Source organism: Miscanthus floridulus, chromosome 17 (genome assembly GCF_019320115.1).
Source record: "Miscanthus floridulus cultivar M001 chromosome 17, ASM1932011v1, whole genome shotgun sequence".
NCBI classification, from domain to species: domain Eukaryota; kingdom Viridiplantae; phylum Streptophyta; class Magnoliopsida; order Poales; family Poaceae; genus Miscanthus; species Miscanthus floridulus.
Genome location: NC_089596.1, coordinates 76,194,616 through 76,217,230, shown reverse-complemented (window position 1 = coordinate 76,217,230; position 22,615 = coordinate 76,194,616). Strand labels below are relative to the sequence as shown.

The 22,615-nt window shown below is 45.6% G+C and overlaps 3 protein-coding genes across 3 annotated transcripts; all 3 read right to left on the bottom strand.

The window, feature by feature from the left end:
- Window positions 1-1,219: 1,219 nt before the first annotated feature.
- LOC136515818 (uncharacterized) lies at window positions 1,220-10,275 on the bottom strand. The gene is made up of 2 exons (XM_066509307.1): window positions 9,988-10,275; window positions 1,220-1,339 (listed from the first exon to the last, which is right to left on the bottom strand). Exons 1-2 carry the CDS (start codon window positions 10,273-10,275, stop codon window positions 1,220-1,222), a joined length of 408 nt encoding a protein of 135 aa, XP_066365404.1.
- A 1,579-nt stretch (window positions 10,276-11,854) lies between these two features.
- On the bottom strand, window positions 11,855-12,268 carry LOC136515817 (uncharacterized). The gene has a single exon (XM_066509306.1). The coding sequence runs from the start codon at window positions 12,266-12,268 to the stop codon at window positions 11,855-11,857; it is 414 nt and encodes a 137-aa protein (XP_066365403.1).
- Window positions 12,269-18,876: 6,608 nt separating this feature from the next.
- LOC136515816 (uncharacterized) lies at window positions 18,877-19,371 on the bottom strand. The gene has a single exon (XM_066509304.1). The coding sequence runs from the start codon at window positions 19,369-19,371 to the stop codon at window positions 18,877-18,879; it is 495 nt and encodes a 164-aa protein (XP_066365401.1).
- Window positions 19,372-22,615: the final 3,244 nt, after the last annotated feature.

Here is a 22,615-nt window from a genome sequence, read left to right as displayed (position 1 = left end):
CTCACCTTGATCTAATGTAGAACGGAGGAGCCAAAGCTATTGACTTTTACTACGAACGCAAGAAAGTCCGGCCATTGCGTATTTGATCTCGTAGGACAGTAGAGTGTTGTAGCAATCAGTCTACCCCTCGACTATCATGACTGCTTAGATTGGAGTGAAATAAGTATAGAAAAGACTTATCACAACCACACCAGGCATTCAAGTCTCTAGCATGTCATGGTGGTCAAAAGCTATTTTTTCTCGATTCACTTCTTGTGTCCAGCTTTCCTACCGCATTCGCTTCATTCTCATATTTTACTATTCTTGCAAGAAAGTTTGAATGCGGCACATTTGATCTCATTGAACACTATATAGTATAGAGCTATGAGTAAAACTATTGTGTACAGAGTGCACTCGGTCACAATATTCATATCAATAGTAGTAATAGTCATGAGTGGCTTTCCCCTTCCGTCGATTGACACTAACCGAAATCATGCTTACAGATGGCAACTAGATACCATACCATGGATGTGTACTCTACAACAAACAATCACAACTTTTCCCCCGACCACATCCCTATAGTATATTCGATGAAATGACATTTACCTGTTTCTTGTAAACTGTTTCCTCGCCTGATAGTCTGAGCAGCGTAAATTTGAATGGGCCAAACATGTAACTAGTTTCAATTTTATTTGTTTCCTTTAGGGATTCAATGAATGTATTCATACAAAATAGGTTTCCCTATATAACATGAGATGTGTCTGGCCCCATAAAATTTATGATGCCCAGACTTTTTTGCGTGTGCTGTAAAATTTGAATAGTTATGTGGCTCCTCGGTTAGGCATTACATCGACGCGAGACTTGATCGGATGAATTCCGTTATGCATGTTTACCATACTATAGATCAGAAAGAGTACCTAAAAGAAACTTGCAGGCAAAACCAACCAATAGGGGCTAGAAACTGGCTACCAATTGACCAAAGGACCTAATCTACACCATGGTCAACAGAGTTTAGCCCACCTAATACAAAGTTCAACAAAAATAAAATGCAAATCAGACTTCACAAATCAAATCCTCTGTACATTTGAACATGTCCGACATAAAATGAAAGGGAAGATACATAAGGAAGAGTAACAACATAAGGAAAGAATAACAACATGTACTCCATCCGTACTCCCAACATAAGGAAGATACATCAAATGCAACATGAGATACATCAAATGGAACTTTATCTACTCCTCTACTCATCATCGGTATCACTGTCCTCATCCTCATCCTCATCATTGGTATCAACATCATCATCCTCCTCCTCTATAGCCATGAGGCCCTTTTGCTCATCAGCGGTGATGCGATTGGCCACCTGCTCAGCATCGGCATGAACCAGGTTGCGCTAGTGCTTCTCGATGTTGTGGGTGGTGCTGATTCCCTATGTCATGATGCTAGTGTCAAAGCCATCTATCCGTGTCGATAGAATATCATCGGCAGTCCTCCAAGGGGTATCCCACAAAGGTAGATTGATCGGCAGAGAAGTGTGTGATCAAGAACAAGAAGGCAACAAAGACACACGAGTTAGACAGGTTTAGGCCATCAGTATGATGTAATACCTTACTCCTGTGGTCTGTTGGTTTGTATTAGCTATCGTATGATATTGCATGTGTTTAAAGGGGGTCCCTGCCCGCCTTATATAGTCCGGGGAGCAGGGTTACAAGTCAGTTAGATCTGAGAGATAATCGGAAAGTAATAACTGATTACAGGAATCTTGGGATCTTACATATCCTAATAGATCTCGTAGTATCTTTAGGATATCTTCTAGATGTCTTGCAAGAGGCACCAAGCAGAGTCGTGCCCCACAAGGCTTCGTCTTGTGGGCTGGGCCACCCCTGAGGGCGCAACCCATGTGGTCTGCCGTGGGTATCCGGGGTCATACCCCCCACAGCTAGTCCCTGAGCACCTTGTACCCATTGTGCAACGCCATCTTGCGCTTGTTTGAGCAGGTGTAAATAAAGCCAAGCAGTCAAACTCATGGTCTGACTACCGTGATGAGTTGCTGAGCAGTTGCAAGCAGTTGCTGAGTAGCATGAACCGTCACCAAGCAGCAAAAACCATAGCCGAGCAGTATGATCCAAATATGGCTTGCCATAAGGGTGTAAGGAGCTCAAGTTCAGAATAAAAAATTTCTTCATAGTGGACCAAGTGTGCCCACTTAGAGTCCGACCACAAGAGAAGGAGATAATCATCTTTAGCTTCAAGAGGCACAAAGTCTTCTAGAATAAAGCAAGCACATTCACCGCAAGGTGAAGTGTGCCCACTTAGTCCCTGAGCCTGACAGTAGATGACGTAGTCATGTGGTGCCAGGGTCCAAAGTAGAAGAAAAGTAGAAGACCAACTGAGCAGGCAGCCAGTCCCTAGGCGTAACCCTAAAGTGAAACAAAGCACATTCACTGCAAGGTGAAGTGCGCCCACTTAGTCCCCGAGCCTGACAGTAGGTGATAGTCATGTGGTGCTAGGGTCATAAACAACAGTCAATTGGAGAAAAATCCCTAATGCAGCGAGGAACCAAGACATGATGCTGACGCAGTCCCCGTAACAAAAGAGGAAAAAACCTAGAGATAACAAACCATGGAGAAAATACCGGATTAATGGTTGTACAGTAAAAATTATCGAGCAGTATCGGTTGGCGGAGATGTAGGCAAAATTTCGGCAATTAATAACCAATTACGGCGATAAAGCAGCAACACGGGCTGGATGCCGCGTGAAGGCCTAGGTAATGGCCCATCTTCAGTTATGGAGAATTCAGAGAAACGCAAATCATGAGAACGGTTTCCCAAAAACCCTCGAATGCGAAAGGGTGGGAGAGGTGCTTTATAACTTCACCGCCACACCCCGCGCTCCCACATTTTCCACTTTGCCATTTCATCTTCCTCCTCAGCCACCGCATTTCCAGATTCACATCCACCCCTGCTTCCACCACCAAACCCTAATCAGATCTGGGAGATGGCGCCAAAGAAAGGAGCAGCAAAATCTAAGAAGACAAGCCCCCAGAAGGCGAGCGTCAAAGTCCAGCGCAACAAAGAGTGGGCGCCGTCATGAATGGGAGAGGCAGAGCTCAATAGATTGGTGGAGGCAGGCATTCTGCCTGACCGTGTCACTACCGGATGGTGGCTAGCCCATGGTGAGCCCTTCCCCATGCCTCATACCGACGAAGTGGTGGTATTTGAGGACTATTTCTGGCGCGGGCTGGGATTTCCTGTTCATCCATTCCTAAGGGATCTGTTGGAGCTCTAGGTGGTTAGTCTGTGAAACCTTCACCCAAATACCATATTGCATATATCCATCTTCATCTATTTCTATGAGGCGTATCTTGGAATCCTTCCACACTTCAATCTCTTCCGTCACCTGTTCTGGCTGAAGAAGAGAGATGGCGGTGGTTCCAAGGTGGTCGGTGGAGTATATCTTCAGTTGCGTGATGGAATGGCAGGGGAATACCTTACTGTTCCACTAAACACATCGCTGAAGGGGTGGAACACTAGGTGATTCTATATGAAGCAGAGCCACCCTGCAGTCCGCTGTGACACCGACCACATACCGGAGAGCCAGAGGAGCTGGTCGGAGATGCCAAATAGCGCTGACATGGAGCAAGTGAAGGAGCTCCTTGGCATGATAAAGGGCGTGAAAACCAATGGTGGATTAGTGGCTGCAAGCTTTATAGTGTGCCGTATCTAGCCCTGCAAGGAGAGGGCCCATCCCGCCTTTGAGGTCAAGGGGAGACCGACGGTACTCGGGAGAGGTCAGAGATGCTATCAAGGGATGTTGTGCAGGAGCGGGCCGTAGAACTTTTTGCTCCACTTGCCTCGTTCAACTTGCTGGGGCAGACAAAGCCCTTTCACTATAGAAATCTGCCTCCTCAGGTAAATATCTCAGTTGTATATTCCTAATGCTTTGTACCTTATGTCATTTTCGAGCATTGGACTGATTCACTTATGTAAAGATCCACTCGCAGGATAGGACGGTCTACTTCTCAGACGTGCTGAGGCATTAATGGCTAAAAGGAGTAGATTCTCGGCCACCGCCACGGCCAGAGGACACTATCAGCATCTCATCGGAGAGTCCATCCCTGGTGTCAGAGAAAATCCAGGGGAAAAGGGCAACAGTAGACGAGCCAGCCCAGAAGAAGAGAAAGATGGTGGCCACCGCTCCCCTCAAGCAGGGTAGCATCTCGCTTGGCGGTGACTAGACCACTCAAATGTGAAGGACCACAGTATTTGAATGGTCGGACGATGACGAAAATCTAATGGCTGCTCCACCGGGCACTGAAGTCCCTTCGTGCAATAGGCGCGCACAAGAACAATCAAAGGGAGATGAAGAAGTCCCCGAGCAGTGGGCGAGGAGAGTCCCTGTGTAGCAGGCGATAGAGGCCTCCTCGGAGCAGGCAACGGAAGTCCTCGAGCCACATGCGAAGGAAGTCCCAAAGCGATGGGCAAAACAAAGGCCGATGGTGGAGGAGGCTGCACCTCCACCTCAAAGCACGGGAATCAACCCCATGGCCACGCCTAGGGGATCAAGTCAACAGCACCGGTTCAAAAAATTGTACCGGCAGACCAAACCGTAAGTTTATTTGACTTGGAGTTTCTTTGATGTCGTTTCTTAGCTTTTTTGGTGACTGACGAGATGATCTGATGTAGTGCAAAGCGTGCGAAGGATTCGGCCCGGCCCATCTGGACTACTGAACAATCGAAGGCTAGTCCCAGAGTAGAAAAGGTGCCGGTGGACCTATTTCTATGAGGCGTATCTTGGAATCCTTCCACACTTCAATCTCTTCCATCACCTATTCTGGCTAAAGAAGAGAGGCGGCGGTGGTTCCAAGGTGGTCGGTGGAGTATATCTTTAGTTGCGTGATGGAATGGCAGGGGAATACCTTACTATTCCACTAAACACATCGCTGAAGGGGTGGAACACTAGGTGATTCTATATGAAGCAGAGCCACCCTGCAGTCCGCTGCGACACCGACCACATACTGGAGAGCCAGAGGAGTTGGTCAGAGATACCAAATAGCGCTGACATGGAGCAAGTGAAGGAGCTCCTTGGCATGATAAAGGGCGTGAAAACCAATGGTGGATTAGTGGCTGCAAGCTTTATAGTGCGCCGTATCTAGCCCTACAAGGAGAGGGCCCATCCCGCCTTTGAGGTCAAGGGGAGACCGACGGTACTCGGGAGAGGTCGGAGATGCTGTCGAGGGATGTTGTGCAGGAGCGGGCCATAGAACTTTTCGCTCCACTTGCCTCGTTCAACTTGCTGGGGTAGACAAAGCCCTTTCACTATAGAAATCTGCCTCCTTAGGTAAATATCTCAGTTGTATATTCCTGATGCTTTGTACCTTATGTCATTTCCGAGCATTGGACTGATTCACTTATGTAAAGATCCACTCGCAGGATAGGACAGTGTACTTCTCGGACGTGCTAAGGCACAAATGGCTGAAAGGAGTAGATTCCTGGCCACCGCCGTGGCCAGAGGACACTGTCAGCATCTTGTCGGAGAGTCCATCCCTGGTGTTGGAGAAAATCCAGGGGAAAAGGGTAGCGGTAGACGAGCCAGCCTAGAAGAAGAGAAAGATGGTGGCCACCGCTCCCCTCAAGCTGGGTAGCATCTCGCTTGGCGGTGACCTGACCACTCGAATGTGAAGGACCACGGTATTTGAATGGTTGGACAATGACGAAAATTCAATGGCTGCTCCACCGGGCACTGAAGTCCCTTTGTGCAATAGGCGCGCACAAGAACAATCAAAGGGAGATGAAGAAGTCCCTGAGCAGCAGGCGAGGAGAGTCCCTGCATAGCAGGCGACCGAGGCCTCCATGGAGCAGGCGACGAAAGTCCTCGAGCCACATGCGAAGGAAGTCCTAGAGCGATGAGCAGAACAAAGGCCAACGGTGGAGGAGGCTGCACCTCCACCTCAAAGCACGGGAATTGACCCCATGGCCATGCCTGGGGGATCAAGTGGGCAGCGCTGGTTCAAAAAATTGTACCGGTAGACCAAACCATAAGTTTATTTGCCTTGGAGTTTCTTTGATGTCGTTTCTTAGCTTTTTTGGTGACTGACGAGATGATATGATGTAGTGCAAAGTGTGCGAAGGATTTGGCCCCGCCTGTTTGGACTATTGAACAATCGAAGGCTAGTCCCAGAGGAGAAAAGGTGCCGGTGGACCCCATGGCAGAGTCCCTAGTTGCTCGGTGGCCTACGGAGGAATCAACCATAGCTACTGGCGGACTTGGCGGCGGTGATAAGTTGGCTGACGGATCGATGACGGTGCCTGGGGCAACGGCAGAAGCCGTCGAATCTTTGGGAGCATAGGCTGGAGCCGCTAATGCCACACTGGTGTTTAGAACAGAGGGGCCTATGGTGCCAAAGGAGCAGGTGACCCTGCCTAAGGCGTCGGAGGGCATGGTCGGACACGCTATCCGGCGACCGAGCCCCTAGGTGGTGCATCTAGCTACGGCAGAGGAGGACGAGGTGGAAGAGATTGAGCATGCTGAACTAGGACCCCAATCTATCTGAATCCTCCGCAAGTGCGGCGATGAGGTGGTGGCTATTGAGGAGGAGGACACCACCCAGAGATGAGGAGACTAAAGTTCGCCGTTGCTGGAGTGATGAAACAAATCGAGGTCAGTACTGCATCTGGAGATCTTGTCTTCGACGTTGGAGATCAGAGTTCATCATTATCATTGTGCATTTGCAAGGGATAACCCAGACTATCGAGCAGCGACACTAGCTGATAAAGAGGATGGAGCCCCTCGCTGAGGAGAACAAAAAACTTAAAGCGGTGATGAACCTCATGGAGAAAAAACATCCAGAGGGCCCAGTGTGAGCGAGACCTTGTAGAGTCCAACACATGGGACCTGGAATACCAAAAGGGGGTCCTATCCGAGCAGCTGGTGACTACAACTGAGCAAGTGTGGCACAAGTCTAAGCAGCGGGCCACTGTCTCCGAGCAACTGATGGGTGCTTCTGAGCAGTTGGAGCGGCTGTGGGAAGTCTCCGAGCAGAAGAAGGGTATGTCGTATTGGCGAATGTGCTTTGGATTGTTCAATAGCTATATCATTGGTGATGAATGTTGTCATTGTAGAGCAAGACACGAAGCTTGGCTAGCTACGCCAGGCCTTCAAACAACTCTGAAAGGAGAAGGCGAAGGAGTCAGAGCGAGCAGACAAATTGGCCAAGGAGCTAAAAGGTGAATACCTCCTGGTTGGAGTTACTGTTGAAGTAGTTTCCTTGTATGATGGAACACTGTAATGCTTGCAGGCTACCATCATAAAGCCAAGGCATAGTTTGATGTGCTGGTGTAGGAGGCCAGGACCCAAAGGGATAACTTCGATGCTGTAGTCGCCGTAGTAAAATCGGTGCTCGACTGCGTTGACCTAGAACCGATTCCTTAGCCCGACGGCAGGCGGCAACGCTCGGACACCATCATCTAGAGGTGCAAGGCAGCTTGGGAGAACTTCAAGAGCTTCAACCGCAATGCCATTACAACCGCCGCTACTCACGCCCTTGTGGTGGTTTGGTCCCACTATCCAACCATCGACCTTCAGGCGATAGGGGGTAGGTTCGTCGAAGGGCTGAGCGAGGCGGAGACCCAGCAGCTAGAGGATGAGGTGAAGGACATAGTGAAGAAGCTGGCCAGTGATATAGACCTGTTCGGTGAGACAGACGGTGATGGCAGAGCACAGTGATATGCTCGGAGAGTATAGTTTGTAACATCTTTAAGGTAGTTAGAACGCGCAAGAGCACAGAAAACATTTATGTATTTGTATAAATGTTATAAAGTGCGTGTGTATGTAGGTTGCTGACATTTTGGTGAAAAAATCTTCATAGTTTTAGCCATAATGCAATTATAAGTAGTATAAGTAGCGTCCGAGTAGTTAGCTCGCTATTGAGCCCTATGGCCTCGGCTAGCCCACAGTCCATAACATCAAGCACGGAGCCCATGCATGTGTAGGAGTTGTAGGCGTGACCAAGGAACCACAGCCGACCACCCATAACGTAGAGTGCGGAGCCCGTAGCACGTGTAGGGAGAGATCAGAGACTAGGTCTTCTCCATAGAGCATAGAGCAGAACGTCTGCTGCTTAGCGGTTGGCAAAATAACTTGGAGATAGACGTAGTATAAGTGGCATCCAAGAAATTAGTTCTTTACTGAGCTCTTAGCCTTGGCTAGCCCATAGTCCATAACATTGAGCATGGAGCCCGTGGATGTGTAGGAGGAACAGGCGTGACCAAGGAACCGTAGCCAACCACCCATAACGTAGAGTGCGGAGCCCGTAGCACGTGTAGGGAGAGATCGGAGATAGGGTCTTCTCTGAAAAGAAAAGAACAGAACGTATGCTATTCGCTGATCGATGAAATATCTTGGAGATTTGGAGCAAAAAGTTCAGCAATTTGGAGAAACATGTTTGGCAAAATGCATTGGCGATTTGGAGAAGGCATGTTTGGCAATTTGGAGAAAAATGTTCGTCGATTTTGGAGAAAACGTGTTCGGCGATTTGGAGAAACTCGTTTGGCAAAAATGTTGGAGATTTGGAGAATCGTGGTCGGTGTAGTTATGGCGATTTTGTATTGGAGTTCATTATGGAGTAGCATAGAGCTTGGCGACCGCAAGCGGAGGTTAAACCACAATGGAGAAAAAGTGGATACAAGTTATGGAGATCAAAACTTTATTCATCATAAAGTGGAGAGTACATATCTGGAGCGTTTTAAGGATAGAAACATATGAGGTGCTCGATGTGCCATGAATTGGGGACATTGATTCCATCTAAGTCACATAAGCGATAAGACCCTGGTCGGGTAACCTCTTTGATGACATAAGGCCCTTCCCAGGGAGAGGAGAGCTTGTGCATTCCTTCGGTTTTTTGTTTTCTATGGAGAACGAGGTCGCCGACAGTAAATGAACGACCTTTGATGTTGCGGTTGTAGTACCTCCATAGGCCTTCTAGATATTTGGCTATGTGGACATAGGTGATTAGGAGTTCTTCCTCGGCCCTGTCGACGTCCTCTGTCCGAACAACGGTGGCTTGCTCTTCATCATAATTTTCCACCCTAGGTGCTCGGAAGGCAATATCCGCTGGTAGTATGGCTTCTAAGCCATAGACCAAGAAATATGGAGACACACCGGTGTTGCAATTGGCTTGAGTGCGCAGTCCCCAGATTACAGCTGGTAGCTCCTTAAGCCATCTGCCCAGATGCTTTTCTTCTTTCTGATATAGCCTCTTTTTGAGGGCATCAAGGATCATGCCATTCACGTGTTTGACCTAGCCATTTGCTCTAGGATGGGCAACAGAGATGTATTTGATGGAGATGCATCGGTCTTCACAGAAGTCCCAAAAGTGATGGCCAGTAAATGTAGTTCTGAGGTCGGTGATGATGCTATTCGGGAAACCAAATCTGTGGATGATATATTTGAAAAGCTCGACTGCTTTCTTTGTAGTAGCCTAGACGAGTAGTTTATACTTGATCCACTTGGAGAACTTGTCAATGGTGACATATACGTACCAAAAGCCACCTGGCGCTGGCTTGAAAGGCCCAATCATATCCAGTCCCTAGCATGCGAATGGCTAGGAAGCTAGGATGGTCTACAGCTCTTGTGCCAGCACATGTATTTGCTTGGTGAAAAATTTGCATCCTTCACAACGTCGGACGAGGTCTTTTGTATCGAAGATGGCCGTGGGCCAATAAAAACTAGCTCAGAAAGCTTTGGCGACCTATGTTCTCGAGGCCGTGTGGTTGCACAGGAACTAGAGTGAATTTCGAGAAGTAGCTTCACTCCGTCTTCTTAGGTGATGCATTTTTGCAGTATCCCTTCCATGGCACTTTTCCTCATCAAGTTGTCGTCCACCAACACATAATGCTTGCTTCGATGAATTAGGCATTCGGTTTCAGTCTTATCGGCGGGTACTTCGGTGCTGGAGAGGTACTTGATAAACTGCACCCTCCAATTGGTGGCTGGCAAAGGTACCGTAAGTACCAGCTCCTCGGCGGTAGGAACTTCTTGAACTTCCTTATCTTCCTTAATGGATGGCGCCATAAGATCTTGAACAAAGACCCCTAGCGGAATCGCGACGCGAGAGGAGCCTAACTTGGATAAGTGGTTGACGAGCTGATTTTGATCGCGTACCACGTGGTGGTACTCGATACCATAGAATTTCCCTTCAAGCTTCTTGATTTTGGCGCAATATGCATCCATCCTCTCGCTGGAATAAGACCAGTCTTTATTGAGCTGCTTTATGACCAGCGTGGAGTCCTCGTATACCATGATGCGTTTGATGCTGAGCTCAATGGCTATATGGAGTCCATGGAGACATGCTTGATATTCGACGATGTTGTTGGAGGCTGAAAAATGTATTCAGAGAATGTACCAAAGCTTATCCTTGGTTAGCATAATAAACAAGATGCCCATGCCAGCATCATTGATGTTAAGGGCGACGTCGAAGTACATCACCCAGTGCTCGGGTCTAGTGGTGGCAATGGGCTCCTGAATCTCAGTCCACTCAGCGATGAAGTCAGTGAGTGCCTAAGATTTGATGGTAGGCCTGCTTCTGAATTAGATGGAGTAAGTGCTGAGCTCAACCGCCCACTTGATGATGTGACTGTTGGCCTCTTTGTTGCAGAGATTATCCCCTAAAGTAGTGGTGGAGTTTACAGGAAGTAATCAGGACAACGTATAGCAGCTTCTACACCTGAGGATAATGAGTCTTGGGCTCATTAAGAACTTCGCTAATGAAATATACCAGATGTTGTACTTTATAAGCGTGCCCGCCCTCCTCGCATTCGACCACAATGGCTGTGCTGACGACACGAGAAGTAGCGGCAATGTAGATCAGGAGAGTTTCGTCTGGCCGTGGCACCATCATGATTGGAGGCTTTGTTAGGAACAAATTGAGCTGCTCAAAAGCTGTGTCTGCCTCCTTTGACCAGGAAAAGCACTCGGAGGCCTTAAGGAGTTTGAAGAATGGTAGCCCTTTTTTTGCCGAGGGGCGATATGAAGCAGCTTAAAGCAGCCATGCAGCCTATAAGCTTCTGTGTATCCTTGACATATGTTGGCCATTTCATGTTGGTAATAGCAGAGACCTTGTCAGGATTGGGCTCAATGCCTCATGCACTAACAATGTAGCCCAGGAGTATACCGGATGGAACTCTAAAGATGCACTTTGAAGGGTTCAGCTTCCATCGGTACATTTTAAGGTTGGCGAACGTTTCTTTGAGGTTGGCGATAAGATCATCGACGGTTTTGGACTTGACGACCACGTCGTCGATGTAAGCTTTGACGTTGCGGTCGATCTGAGGCACATCTAAATAGCCCTTTGATAAGTCACCCCGGCGTTCTTGAGTCCAAAAGACATGATGGTCTAGTAGTACGCACCGAAGGGCATGATGAACGATGTCTTGATCTAGTCTTCTTCCTTGAGGGAGATCTGGTGATAATTGGGGTAACAGTCAAGGAAGGAGAACAGTTCGCAGCAGGCGGTGGAGTCTACAACCTCGTGTATCTGAGGCAAACCAAAGGGGTCTTTAGGGCAGTGCTTGTTAAGATCAGTGTAATCAACGCACATTCTCCATTCTTTATTCTTTTTTCGAACAAGAACAAGATTTGCTAACCACTCAGGATGATACACTTCTTTTATAAATCCGGCTGCTAAGAGCTATTTTATTTCTACCCTAATAGCCTCCTTCTTGTCTGGCAAGAATCGGCGGAGTTTCTGCTTGATCGATTTGGCAGTCGACGAGACATTCAAGGAGTGCTCGATCTTCTCCCATGGTACCCCCGACATGTCTACAGGTTTCCAAGCAAACACGTCGGTGTTGGCACATAGGAAGGAGATTAGCGTGCTTTCCTATTTGGGGTCTAGGTGAGCCCCAATCTTCACAGTCTTAGAGGGGTCATCAAGGCCGAGGACGACCTCCTTTATTTCCTTGGACTTGGTGGAGGCACGAGGAGGCTCTAGCTTTGGGATCTCCATGTCGTCGGCGGACACCGTCTTGGCTTTGATGACCACGCTGGCCATTTGGATGGGGAGGTTGGTGGCTTCGATGAGGGCGAGACTCTCTATTTCACAGGCATATGCGATGGAGAGGTTAGCCCGTAGGGCCAGAACTCCTATAGGCGAAGGCATCTTCAGAACCAGATACGTGTAGTACGGTACAACCATAAACTTGGCCAGAGCTGGCCGACCAAGTATGGCATGGTAGGTGGTGTTAAAGTCGACAACATAGAAGTTGATATGCTCAATGCAGTAGTTGCTTGCCATGCTGAACTGTACTGGTAGGGTGATCTCTCCAAGCGGTTTGGAGACCCTGCCAGGTACGACACCCCAAAAGAAGGAGTCAGAGGGTGTGAGATCTGCTAACCCGAGGCCAACTCCTTTTGGGCTCTGGCGAAGAGGAGATTCAGAGCGCTCCCACCATCGATGAGCACTTTCCTAAACAACACCTTCCGGACGGTGGCGTAGAGGATGAGGGGGGAACGCCCTGTGTAGGGAATGTCCGCCCACTGGTCGGACCTATGTCACACCCAATTTTAAGGACAAAATCGAGTGCACATCATATGTATGCTAGGATCAATTATTCATACATATAACGACGTCATGATAGTATCACTGCATTGTTTGAAACTTAAAACTTAAACTTCATTATAGAATGACCCGTGGGTCTGAAAGAAAATTTCATAAACTTTATTCTAACTCCAGTGGAAAGGACTCCATCTTCACAGGAATGTCGACCGGGGGCAGCACCAGCCTAGTACACGTCATCAGGGTCAAAGGCACCGTCTTCAATGTACTCCTCTTCACCGTCTCTAGCGCTTGGGTGGGGTAGCAGGGGGACAAAGAGGAAGGGTGAGTACATCGAAATGTACTCCTCAAGTGTGGGAAAATATGATATGAGGCTTATAACAAGGATAGGCTTACAGAGGTTAAGACCAGCACTTAAGCAACACACCTATTACCTTAAACCTTAAGCACCTATTTAACTAGGTCCAACACTCGGATCCCATCCAAGCACCCCACCTAGATTCCATCCAAGCAAACCAACACTTGGATTCCATCCAAGCCTCCCAACTGAACCAGAGCCATCTAATCAAGAAGAAGTTCAGGCCACTCTTGACTGTGAGCATGGTTGATATATCAGTTTTACACTCTGCAGAGGTTGCACACTTTCACCACGAGTCATGTTTCCTCATCACGCTTCACACTACCTAGGTGCTCAGCGGGGTCACACTACAAGGCCTTTACAAAGTCCCTCCAAGTCTATTTTACACCTTCACTAAGGTTTCTAACCGCTAACAGTGGGTACCAACACCACTGCAGAAGCCCCCTCTTATGCCACACAAACCAACCTAATGTAGCATAACTTGGAGGAAACTAATTACTTGGCTAGGGCCAGAGCCATATAGTCCTTGAGGTTGCACTGTTAAGCCAGGTTACTTGTCCATGAACCGGTCCTTAGAATCCAAGCAGGAACGAGCACAATCCATTCCACCAATTCCAACAATCCACCAGAAAACATTTACCCAAAATCTGGCACACACCTCCACCAAAACCAACCATCCTGTTGGATTCCTATTCACCATGTTGCTATAAACATTACCAACCCAAGTTGCATAAATCATTAATCAATATTAAATGATAACCTTTCCAACCCAAGACTGCAAGCTAAGCAAGACAGCTACCCAACCAACCCAGGTTACAAGGATGATAACATCAAGTTCTAGTAAACCCTAACATAGGATTCAAATTATGACTCAGCATGCAACTAATGGTCTAACTACACTAACTCAAATCAAAACAAAAGTAGGAGCAAGTATGGTCAAGGACACTTGCCTTCGAACTGGTTCGGATCAGAGGTGTCGAACTCCTGGTCCTAGAAGTTCACGGTGTCGGCACCTTCTGCACACAAACAACAAGCATGGGCCCACAAAACAATTAAATAATAGTACACCATAGCACATTAAAAGTTTTATAAAACCTATACTAAAAGTAGTACTCGTCGCTACGATCGCGTGGATAAAAAGAACGCGAAAAACGGAGTTGAAACGAAGAAGTTATGGCCTTCCGAAGACCAGGGACTAATCTACGAAACCAGAAAATATTTATTTGTAATCGGGTGCTTCTTCTTCCTTGGGTCGGGCACTGTAGCTATTCGCGTGCTACAGTACCAACAGAGGCCTGGGCGGCTGGGAGACCAGCAGAAGAGCACAGGGAGGAGAGGGGGTAGCCGCGAGGGCAGGGCTGGGCCGTCCAGGGAGCTGTCTTGGTCGACCGTGGGGTTAGCTTGGCCGGCCAGAGGGAAGGCAAGGCCGGCTGCCAGCAAACACAGAGAAGAAGGTAGCAATGGAGATTGTTCGCCGGAGAAAAAAAAAGAGATGGAAATAGGCCAATCGGTGATGGATTCATGTAATAGGATATACCACAGCGTAGATAACAAAGAGATCTACCTCTGGGTGATGGTGGTTGTCGTCAGAACGCGACGGTTTGCCCGGAAAAGCTCGCCAGAAGTTCGCCGGAAACCTAGCCTCTTCCGAACTTCGGCGTCCGATTTAGGAGGGTATGGGTGGCGGCTGTGGAAACGGGTTGTACTTCTGGAATCCTTGCATCGAGAGGAACACCGGCATATATATAGTCCTAGGGTTTGGAAAAGTTTCAGAATTTCTTAATTTCAGGATTTATTTTCTGTTTAAAAATAATTCCAGGAAATTCCTGAAATCATATTTAAGCCACGAAAAATCACAGAAAGTAAAGAAAATTCTGAGAAAATTTCTAGAGGTAGATATGAACATGATGGATCAAAATATGAAGTTTGGAGCTCATGAAAAGGTTATTGGAAGGTTTCAATAAAAAGATTAAGCTGTGGGAAAAAGGAATTTAATTCTCGAAAAAGCGAGAAAAATTCCCGGGAGACTCGAAACGACTCCTAAACGTGTTTTGAAAGTTGTCACATCATAAAACCAAGATGCAAATGGGATGAATGCAACAAAACAATTGAAGCCTATGTTGAATTGAGTTTTTAATTGTAAATAGTTTTTCCTCCAACTACAAATTTGGTCATATCTCTACTTTAGTTCTATCCAAATTTAGAAACTTACAAAAATTAAAAAGTCTGGGTGTTACAAACCTACCCCTCTTAAGATGAATCTCGCCCTCAAGATTTGGAAAGGTTGTCAATGAGATGAGGGAACTCTGTCTTCAAATCATCCTCTCTTTCCCAAGTGGCTTCTTCCTCTGAATAATGCTTCCACTGAACTATTCACATTTTGACTCTTTTGTTCCGAGTAACTCTTTCTAAGGTTTCTAGAATTCTAATAGGTTCTGAGAAAGACAAATCATCTCTTATATTAAGTTTATCAAGAGGCAACTGTTCTTCAGGGGCTCTTAAGCACTTCTTTAATTGTGATACATGGAACACATCATGTATCCCTGAAAGCTGTGAAGGCAGTTCTAGCTGATAGGCTACCACTCCTTTCCTATCAATCACCTTGAACGGACCGATATACCTTGGTGCAAGCTTTCCTCTAACATTGAATCGTTTGAGACCTCTAAATGGTGACACCTTAAGATATACAAAATCTCCCACTTCAAAAGTCATCTCTCGTCGTCTTTTATCTGCATAACTTTTCTGTCTAGACTGAGCTGTCTTTAAGTTGTTTTGGATTTCTTTTACTTGTTCCTCGGCTTCTTTTATAACATTTGGACCAAATACCTTTCTTTCCCCAACTTGGTTCCAAAACAAAGGAGTTCTGCACTTTTTCCCATATAAGGCTTCGAATGGTGCCATTTTAAGACTTGCTTGATAACTATTATTGTAGGAGAATTCTGCATAAGGTAGATGTTTATCCCAACTTTTGCTATTTTGTAAGGCACAAGCTCTCAGCATATCCTTTAGAATTTGATTGACTCTCTCTGTCTGACCATCCGTCTGTGGATGATATGCCGAACTAAAATTCAATCGAGTATCCATTGATTCATGTAGTTGTTTCCAAAACTGTGATGTGAACTGTGTACCTCTGTCTGACACTATGATCTTGGGCACGCCATGCAAACACACAATCCGCGACATATACAACTCTGCAAGTTGAGCTCCTCGATATGACTCCTTGACTAGGATGAAATGAGCCACCTTTGTCAACCTATCCACTATTACCCATATAGAATCATAACCCGACTGTGTACGAGGTAAGCCAACTATAAAATCCATACTTATTTCTTCCCATTTCCACTCTGGAACTTTTAGTGGTTGTAGCAAACCTGTGGGTCTTTGATGTTCAGCCTTGATTCGTTGACAAGTATCACATAACGCCACATACTCAGCTACCTCTCATTTCATGCCGTACCACCAAAATTGCTGCTTGAGATCATTATACATCTTTGTACTACTAGGGTGTAGAGAGTATGCTGAATCATGTGCTTCCCTCAGAATTAACTCCTTAATTGACTTTATGTTGGGGACACAAATCCTTCCTTTAAACCATAACACACCTTGTTCATCTTCTGTGAATCCTGGGGCTTTGTCCTCTTTAATCAATCCCTTGATCTCTATGATCTTCTCATCTGTCAACTAACCCTTGCGGATATCTTGTTCCAATGTAGACTCTACTTCCATGGCAATCACTTCAGTGTTGGATACAAAGCCTAAGTTGAGTTTAGCAAACTCCTCATACAACTCAGGTCGTTGTTCCTGTAACTCCAACACATTGCAATAGCTCTTTCGACTCAATGCATCTGCAACCACATTGGCTTTGCCTGGATGATAGTTGATACTCAAGTCATAATCCTTTATTAGTTCTAACCATCTACGTTGCCGAAGATTCAAGTCTTGCTCAGTGAAAATATACTTTAAGCTCTTGTGATCTGTGTAGATTTCAGTCTTCTTCCCAATCAAATAATGTCTCTAGATCTTTAGAGCATGAACTACTGCCGCTAACTCTAAATCATGAGTTGGATAATTCACTTCATGCTTTCTAAGCTATCTCGAGGCATAAGCTACTACATGACCTTCTTGCATCAGAACACAATCTAGACCTTATCGCGAAGCATCACAATAAATAGAGAAACTTTTTTGAACATCTGGCATGATTAAGACTGGAGCAGAAGTTAATCTCTTCTTCAGTTCATCAAAACTAGCCTGACATTCTGCTATCCACACAAACCTTGATCCTTTCTCCAACAACTTGGTCATAGGTCTTGCTATCTTCGAGAACCCTTCAATGAAATGCCGATAATATCTAGCCATTCCCAAGAAGCTTCTAATTTCACTAACATTTTGGGGCGCTTCCCATTCTAGAGCATCCATCACTTTACCTGGATCAACTGACACTCCTCCTTCTGAGATGACATGACCCAAAAAGGAGACCTCCTTCAACCAAAACTCACATTTGCTAAGCTTTGCATATAGTTGATTCTCTCTCAGCCTCTGTAATACCAATCTTAAATGTTCTTTGTGCTCTTCCTCATTTCTAGAGAATACCAAAATGTCATCAATAAACACCACAACAAACTTGTCCAAGTAGTCCATGAAGACCTTGTTCATAAGATACATAAAGTATGCTAGAGCATTTGTTAACCCAAAAGAACATTACTGTTACTCATATAACCCATAACGAGAAACAAAAGCTGTTTTAGGAATATCTGATGCTCAAATCTTTAATTGATGGTACCCCGATCTTAAGTCAATTTTAGAGAACACACATGCATCCTTCAATTGGTCAAATAAATCTTCAATGCGAGGGAGAGGATACTTGTTCTTGATTGTAACTTCATTTAATGCACGGTAATCAACACACATTCATGTACCCCCCATCTTTCTTTGGAACAAAGATAATAGGGGCTCCCCATGGAGATGTACTAGGACATATATACCCTTTATCTAAGAGATCTTGGATTTGATCTTTTAACTCAGCTAATTGATTTGCATCCATTCTATATGGTCTTTTATAAATAGGTGCAGTTCCTGGGACTAACTCAATAACAAACTCAATTTCATGATCTGGTGGCATACCTGGTAGATCCTTAGGGAAGACATCTGGATACTCCTGGACCACTCGAATATCCACAACTACGTTGGCTTGGTTGAGGTTGACTTCGCCGATTGGTTCTGACCATGCTTGATATTCAACCTTAGTTCCATTTGTGTGCTTCATCTTGATCAATCTCTGAGCACAATCAATCACCCCTTGGTACTTGGTTAACCAATTCATTCCCAGAATTACATCAATTCCTTTGGAGTCCAGAACAATGAGGTTGGAAAGAAACTCTACCCCCCTTATGTTTATACTTAGTCTTGGGCATACATGCCTTGATATCATTTCTCCTCCAGGAGAAGCAACTAATAAATTGTTTTTCATCAAAAGCATAGGCATGTTGTATCGTGCTACGCATCGTGTTGATATAAATGAATGTGAAGCTCCAAAATCAAACAATATGGTAATAGGGTTGGAGTTGATAGAGAACATACCAATTAGAACATCCGGGGCTTGTTGAGCTGATTCCATAGCGATATGATTAACCTTGCCCTGACTGTAATTATGCTGAGCTTGCTGCTGAGGTTGTCCACCATTATGATTTTGGTTCCCATTCTGAGCTGTTGGTTGGTCTTGCTGCTTCAACGGGCACCGATTAGCAAGATGCCCCATCTGATGACATTTAAAACAAGGACCAATGTTGCTAGTCCCTTGAGTTGAGCGGTTCTGCTACTGGGTCTAAACCATATGGCATTGCTGCTGCTGTGTTGACATCTATTGCTTGTACTAACCAGATCCTTGGTTGAAGTTTCGCTGCTGTTGCTGTTGTTGATACTGACCTCCTTGGCGCACAACTTGCCCAGGTTGGTTGAAGCGGGGGCGAGTGTTACTACCAGAAGACTGACCCTAAAAAGCCATCTTCCTCTTGCGATCAGTCTCAAGAACTTTCCTTTCTCTCTCAATAGTAAAGGCCTTGTCAACCAGCTTCTGGAAGGTGTCATACTCATTGGAGGACAGAGCATAGCAAATCTCAGGGTTCAAACCATCTCTAAAACAGTCTTGCTTCTTGTCATCAGTGTCGACATCGCTGGAGGCATAACAGGACAGTTGCGTGAACTTAGTGAGATATTCATGAACTGACATTGAGCCTTGCTTGAGTTCTAAAAACTCCTTGCGCTTCACCTTGATTTCACCAGAAGGCACATAATGAGAATGAAAACTCTGATAGAACTCCTGCCAAGTGATAGCTTGAGCATTGGGATGAGCAGCAGTGTAGGCAGCCCACCAATCTTTGGCCTGACCTTGCAGTTGATGAGCGGCATATAGAACTCGATCATGACCCACACAATGAGCAATCTCCAACTTGCTCTCAATGGTCTGGAGCCAATCATCTGCATCCATTGGCTCCACAGCATGCTTGAAGATTGGAGGCTGAGTCATCATGAACCTCCTGAGAGTGTCTTCCTAGTGAGGTGGTGGAGGTAGTGGAGCGGGATTGGGTTGAGCCATCTATTGCAGAGCAGTCATCATCTAAGCCATGGTCTACATCATCTGATTTTGCATGGCCGCCATTTGTACTGGATCATAAACTGGTGGTGGAGGGTTTAGGGGGTTGTTGTTGGGATCATTGCCGAGGGGGTTGTTGTTCAGATCATTGTCTCCAGAGCCACCACCTCTCCTGGTGTTCACCATCTGATATGATCATGGACAAGAGTGAGATAGGATAGAAAGAAAACCCCAACTAACTATAAAATAAAACTGGTAAACAAATGATGTCGTTGTAGTCTTATGGCTAACAACACACCAATAATCATTACAAAGATCCAAATCATTCATTTGCACATGCACCAAATCACACAACAGACTAGCATTCCACACATAGGAATGCACCTTATGAACAGAGGAGCCTATTTTGGACCAAAACTTTTAAATTGAGCATCAAGGAAGTAAGAGAAATTGAGGACGAGAAAACTTTTTTATCAAACTAGTCTTATAAAACCATCATGTCTACCTAGGCTAGCGTCCTACAGTCAACAATAGCTTTGATACCACTCTGTCACACCCAATTTTAAGGACAAAATCGAGTGCACATCATATGTATGCTAGGATCAATTATTCATACATATAACAACATCATGATAGTATCACTGCATTGTTCAAAACTTAAAACTTAAACTTCATTACAAAATGACCCATGGGTCTGAAAGAAAATTTCATAAACTTTATTCTAACTCCAGTGGAAAGGACTCCATCTTCACAGGAATGTCGACCGGGGGCAGCACCAGCCTAGTACACGTCATTAGGGTCGAAGGCACCATCTTCAATGTACTCCTCTTCACCATCTCTAGCTCCTAGGTGGGGTAGCAGGGGGACAAAGAGGAAGGGTGAGTACATCAAAATGTACTCCGCAAGTGTGGGAAAATATGATATGAGGCTTATAACAAGGATAGGCTTACAGAGGTTAAGACCAGCACTTAAGCAACACACCTATTACCTTAAACCTTAAGCACCTATTTAACTAGGTGAGATCTTCCTTCTCCTTAGAGAACCACTAAAACCAACACTCGGATCCCATCCAAGCACCCCACCTGGATTCCATCCAAGCAAACCAACACTTGGATTCCATCCAAGCCTCCCAACTGAACCAGAGCCATCTAATCAAGAAGAAGTCCAGGCCGCTCTTGACCGTGAGCACGGCTGATATATCAGTTTTACACTCTGCAGAGGTTGCACACTTTCACCACGAGTCATGTTTCCCCATCATGCTTCACACTACCTAGGTGCTCAGCGGGGTCACACTACAAGGCCTTTACAAAGTCCCTCCAAGTCTGTTTTACACCTTCACTAAGGTTTCTAATCGCTAACAGTGGGTACCAACACCACTGCAGAAGCCCCCTCTTGTGCCACACAAACCGACCCGATGTAGCATAACTTGGAGGAAACTAATTACTTGGCCAGGGCCAGAGCCATATAGTCCTTGAGGTTGCACTGTTAAGCTGGGTTACTTGTCCATGAACCGGTCCTCAGAATCCAAGCAGGAATGAGCACAATCCATTCCACCAATTCCAACAATCCACCAGAAAACATTTACCCAAAATCTAGCACACACCTCCACCAAAAGCAACCATCCTGTTGGATTCCTATTCACCATGTTGCTATAAACATTACCAACCCAAGTTGCATAAATCATTAATCAATATTAAATGATAACCTTTCCAACTCAAGACTGCAAGCTAAGCAAGACAGCTACCCAACCAACCTAGGTTACAAGGATGATAACATCAAGTTCTAGTAAACCCTAACATAGGATTCAAATTATGACTTAGCATGCAACTAATGGTCTAACTACACTAACTCAAATCAAAACAAAAGTAGGAGCAAGTATGGTCAAGGACACTTGCCTTCGAACCAGTTCGGATCAGCGGTGTCGAACTCCTGGTCTTGGAAGTTCACGGTGTCAGCACCTTCTATGCACAAACAACAAGCATGGGCCAACAAAACAATTAAATAACAGTACACCATAGCACATTAAAAGTTTATAAAACCTATACTAAACAGTAGTACTCGTCGCTACAATCACGCAGATAAAAAGAACGTGAAAAACGGAGTTGAAACGAAGAAGTTACGGCCTCCCGAAGACCAGGGACAAATCTACGAAACCAGAAAATATTTATTTGCAATCGGGTGCTTCTTCTTCCTTGGGTCGGGCACTGTAGCTATTCGCGTGCTACAGTGCCGACAGAGGCCTGGGCGGCTGGGAGACCAGCAGAAGAGCACAAGGAGGAGAGGGGGTGGCCGCGAGGGCAGGGCTGGGCCATCCAGGGAGCTGTCTTGGCCGACCGGAGGGAAGGCAGGGTCGGCTGCCAGCAAACACAGAGAAGAAGGTAGCAATGGAGATAGTTCATCGGAGAACAAAAAAGAGATGGAAACAGGCCAATCGGTGATGGATTCGTGTAATAGGATATACCACGGCGTAGATAACGAAGAGATCTACCTCTGGGTGGTGGTGGTTGTCGCCGGAACACGACGGTTTGCCCGAAAAAGCTCGCCGGAAGTTCGCCGAAAACCTAGCATCTTCCGAACTTCGGCGTCCGATTTAGGAGGCTACGGGTGGCGGCTGCGGAAATGTGTTTTACTTCTGGAACCCTTGCGTCGAGAGGAACACCGGCATATATATAGTCCTAGGGTTTGGAAAAGTTTTGGAATTTCTTAATTTCGGGATTTATTTCCTGTTTAAAAATAATTCTAGGAAATTCCTGAAATCATATTTAAGCCACGAAAAATCACAGAAATTAAAGAAAATTCTGAGAAAATTTTTGGAGGTAGATATGAACATGATGGATCAAAATATGAAGTTTGGAGCTCATGAAAAGGTTATTGGAAGGTTTCAATAAAAAGATTAAGCTATGGGAAAAAGGAATTTAATTCCCGGAAAAGCGAGAAAAATTCCCAGGAGACTCGAAACGACTCCTAAACGTGTTTTGAAAGTTATCACATCAAAAAACCAAGATGCAAATGGGATGAATGCAACAAAACAATTGAAGCCTATGTTGAATTGAGTTTTTAATTGTAAATAGTTTTTCCTCCAAATACAAATTTGGTCATATCTCTACTTTAGTTCTATCCAAATTTAGAAACTTGCAAA

Bases quoted from the DNA above. Each gene is read 5' to 3' on its own strand.
- LOC136515816 (XM_066509304.1), bottom strand. From the start codon at position 19,371: ATGGATGCAGATGATTGGCTCCAGACCATTGAGAGCAAGTTGGAGATT.
- LOC136515818 (XM_066509307.1), bottom strand. From the start codon at position 10,275: ATGGTATACGAGGACTCCACGCTGGTCATAAAGCAGCTCAATAAAGAC. The intron at 1,340-9,987 runs GTACTTACGGTA...GATGCTGAGCAG, and splicing joins TTCCTACCGCCGAGGAGCTG to GTGGCCAATCGCATCACCGC.
- LOC136515817 (XM_066509306.1), bottom strand. From the start codon at position 12,268: ATGGCAAGCAACTACTGCATTGAGCATATCAACTTCTATGTTGTCGAC.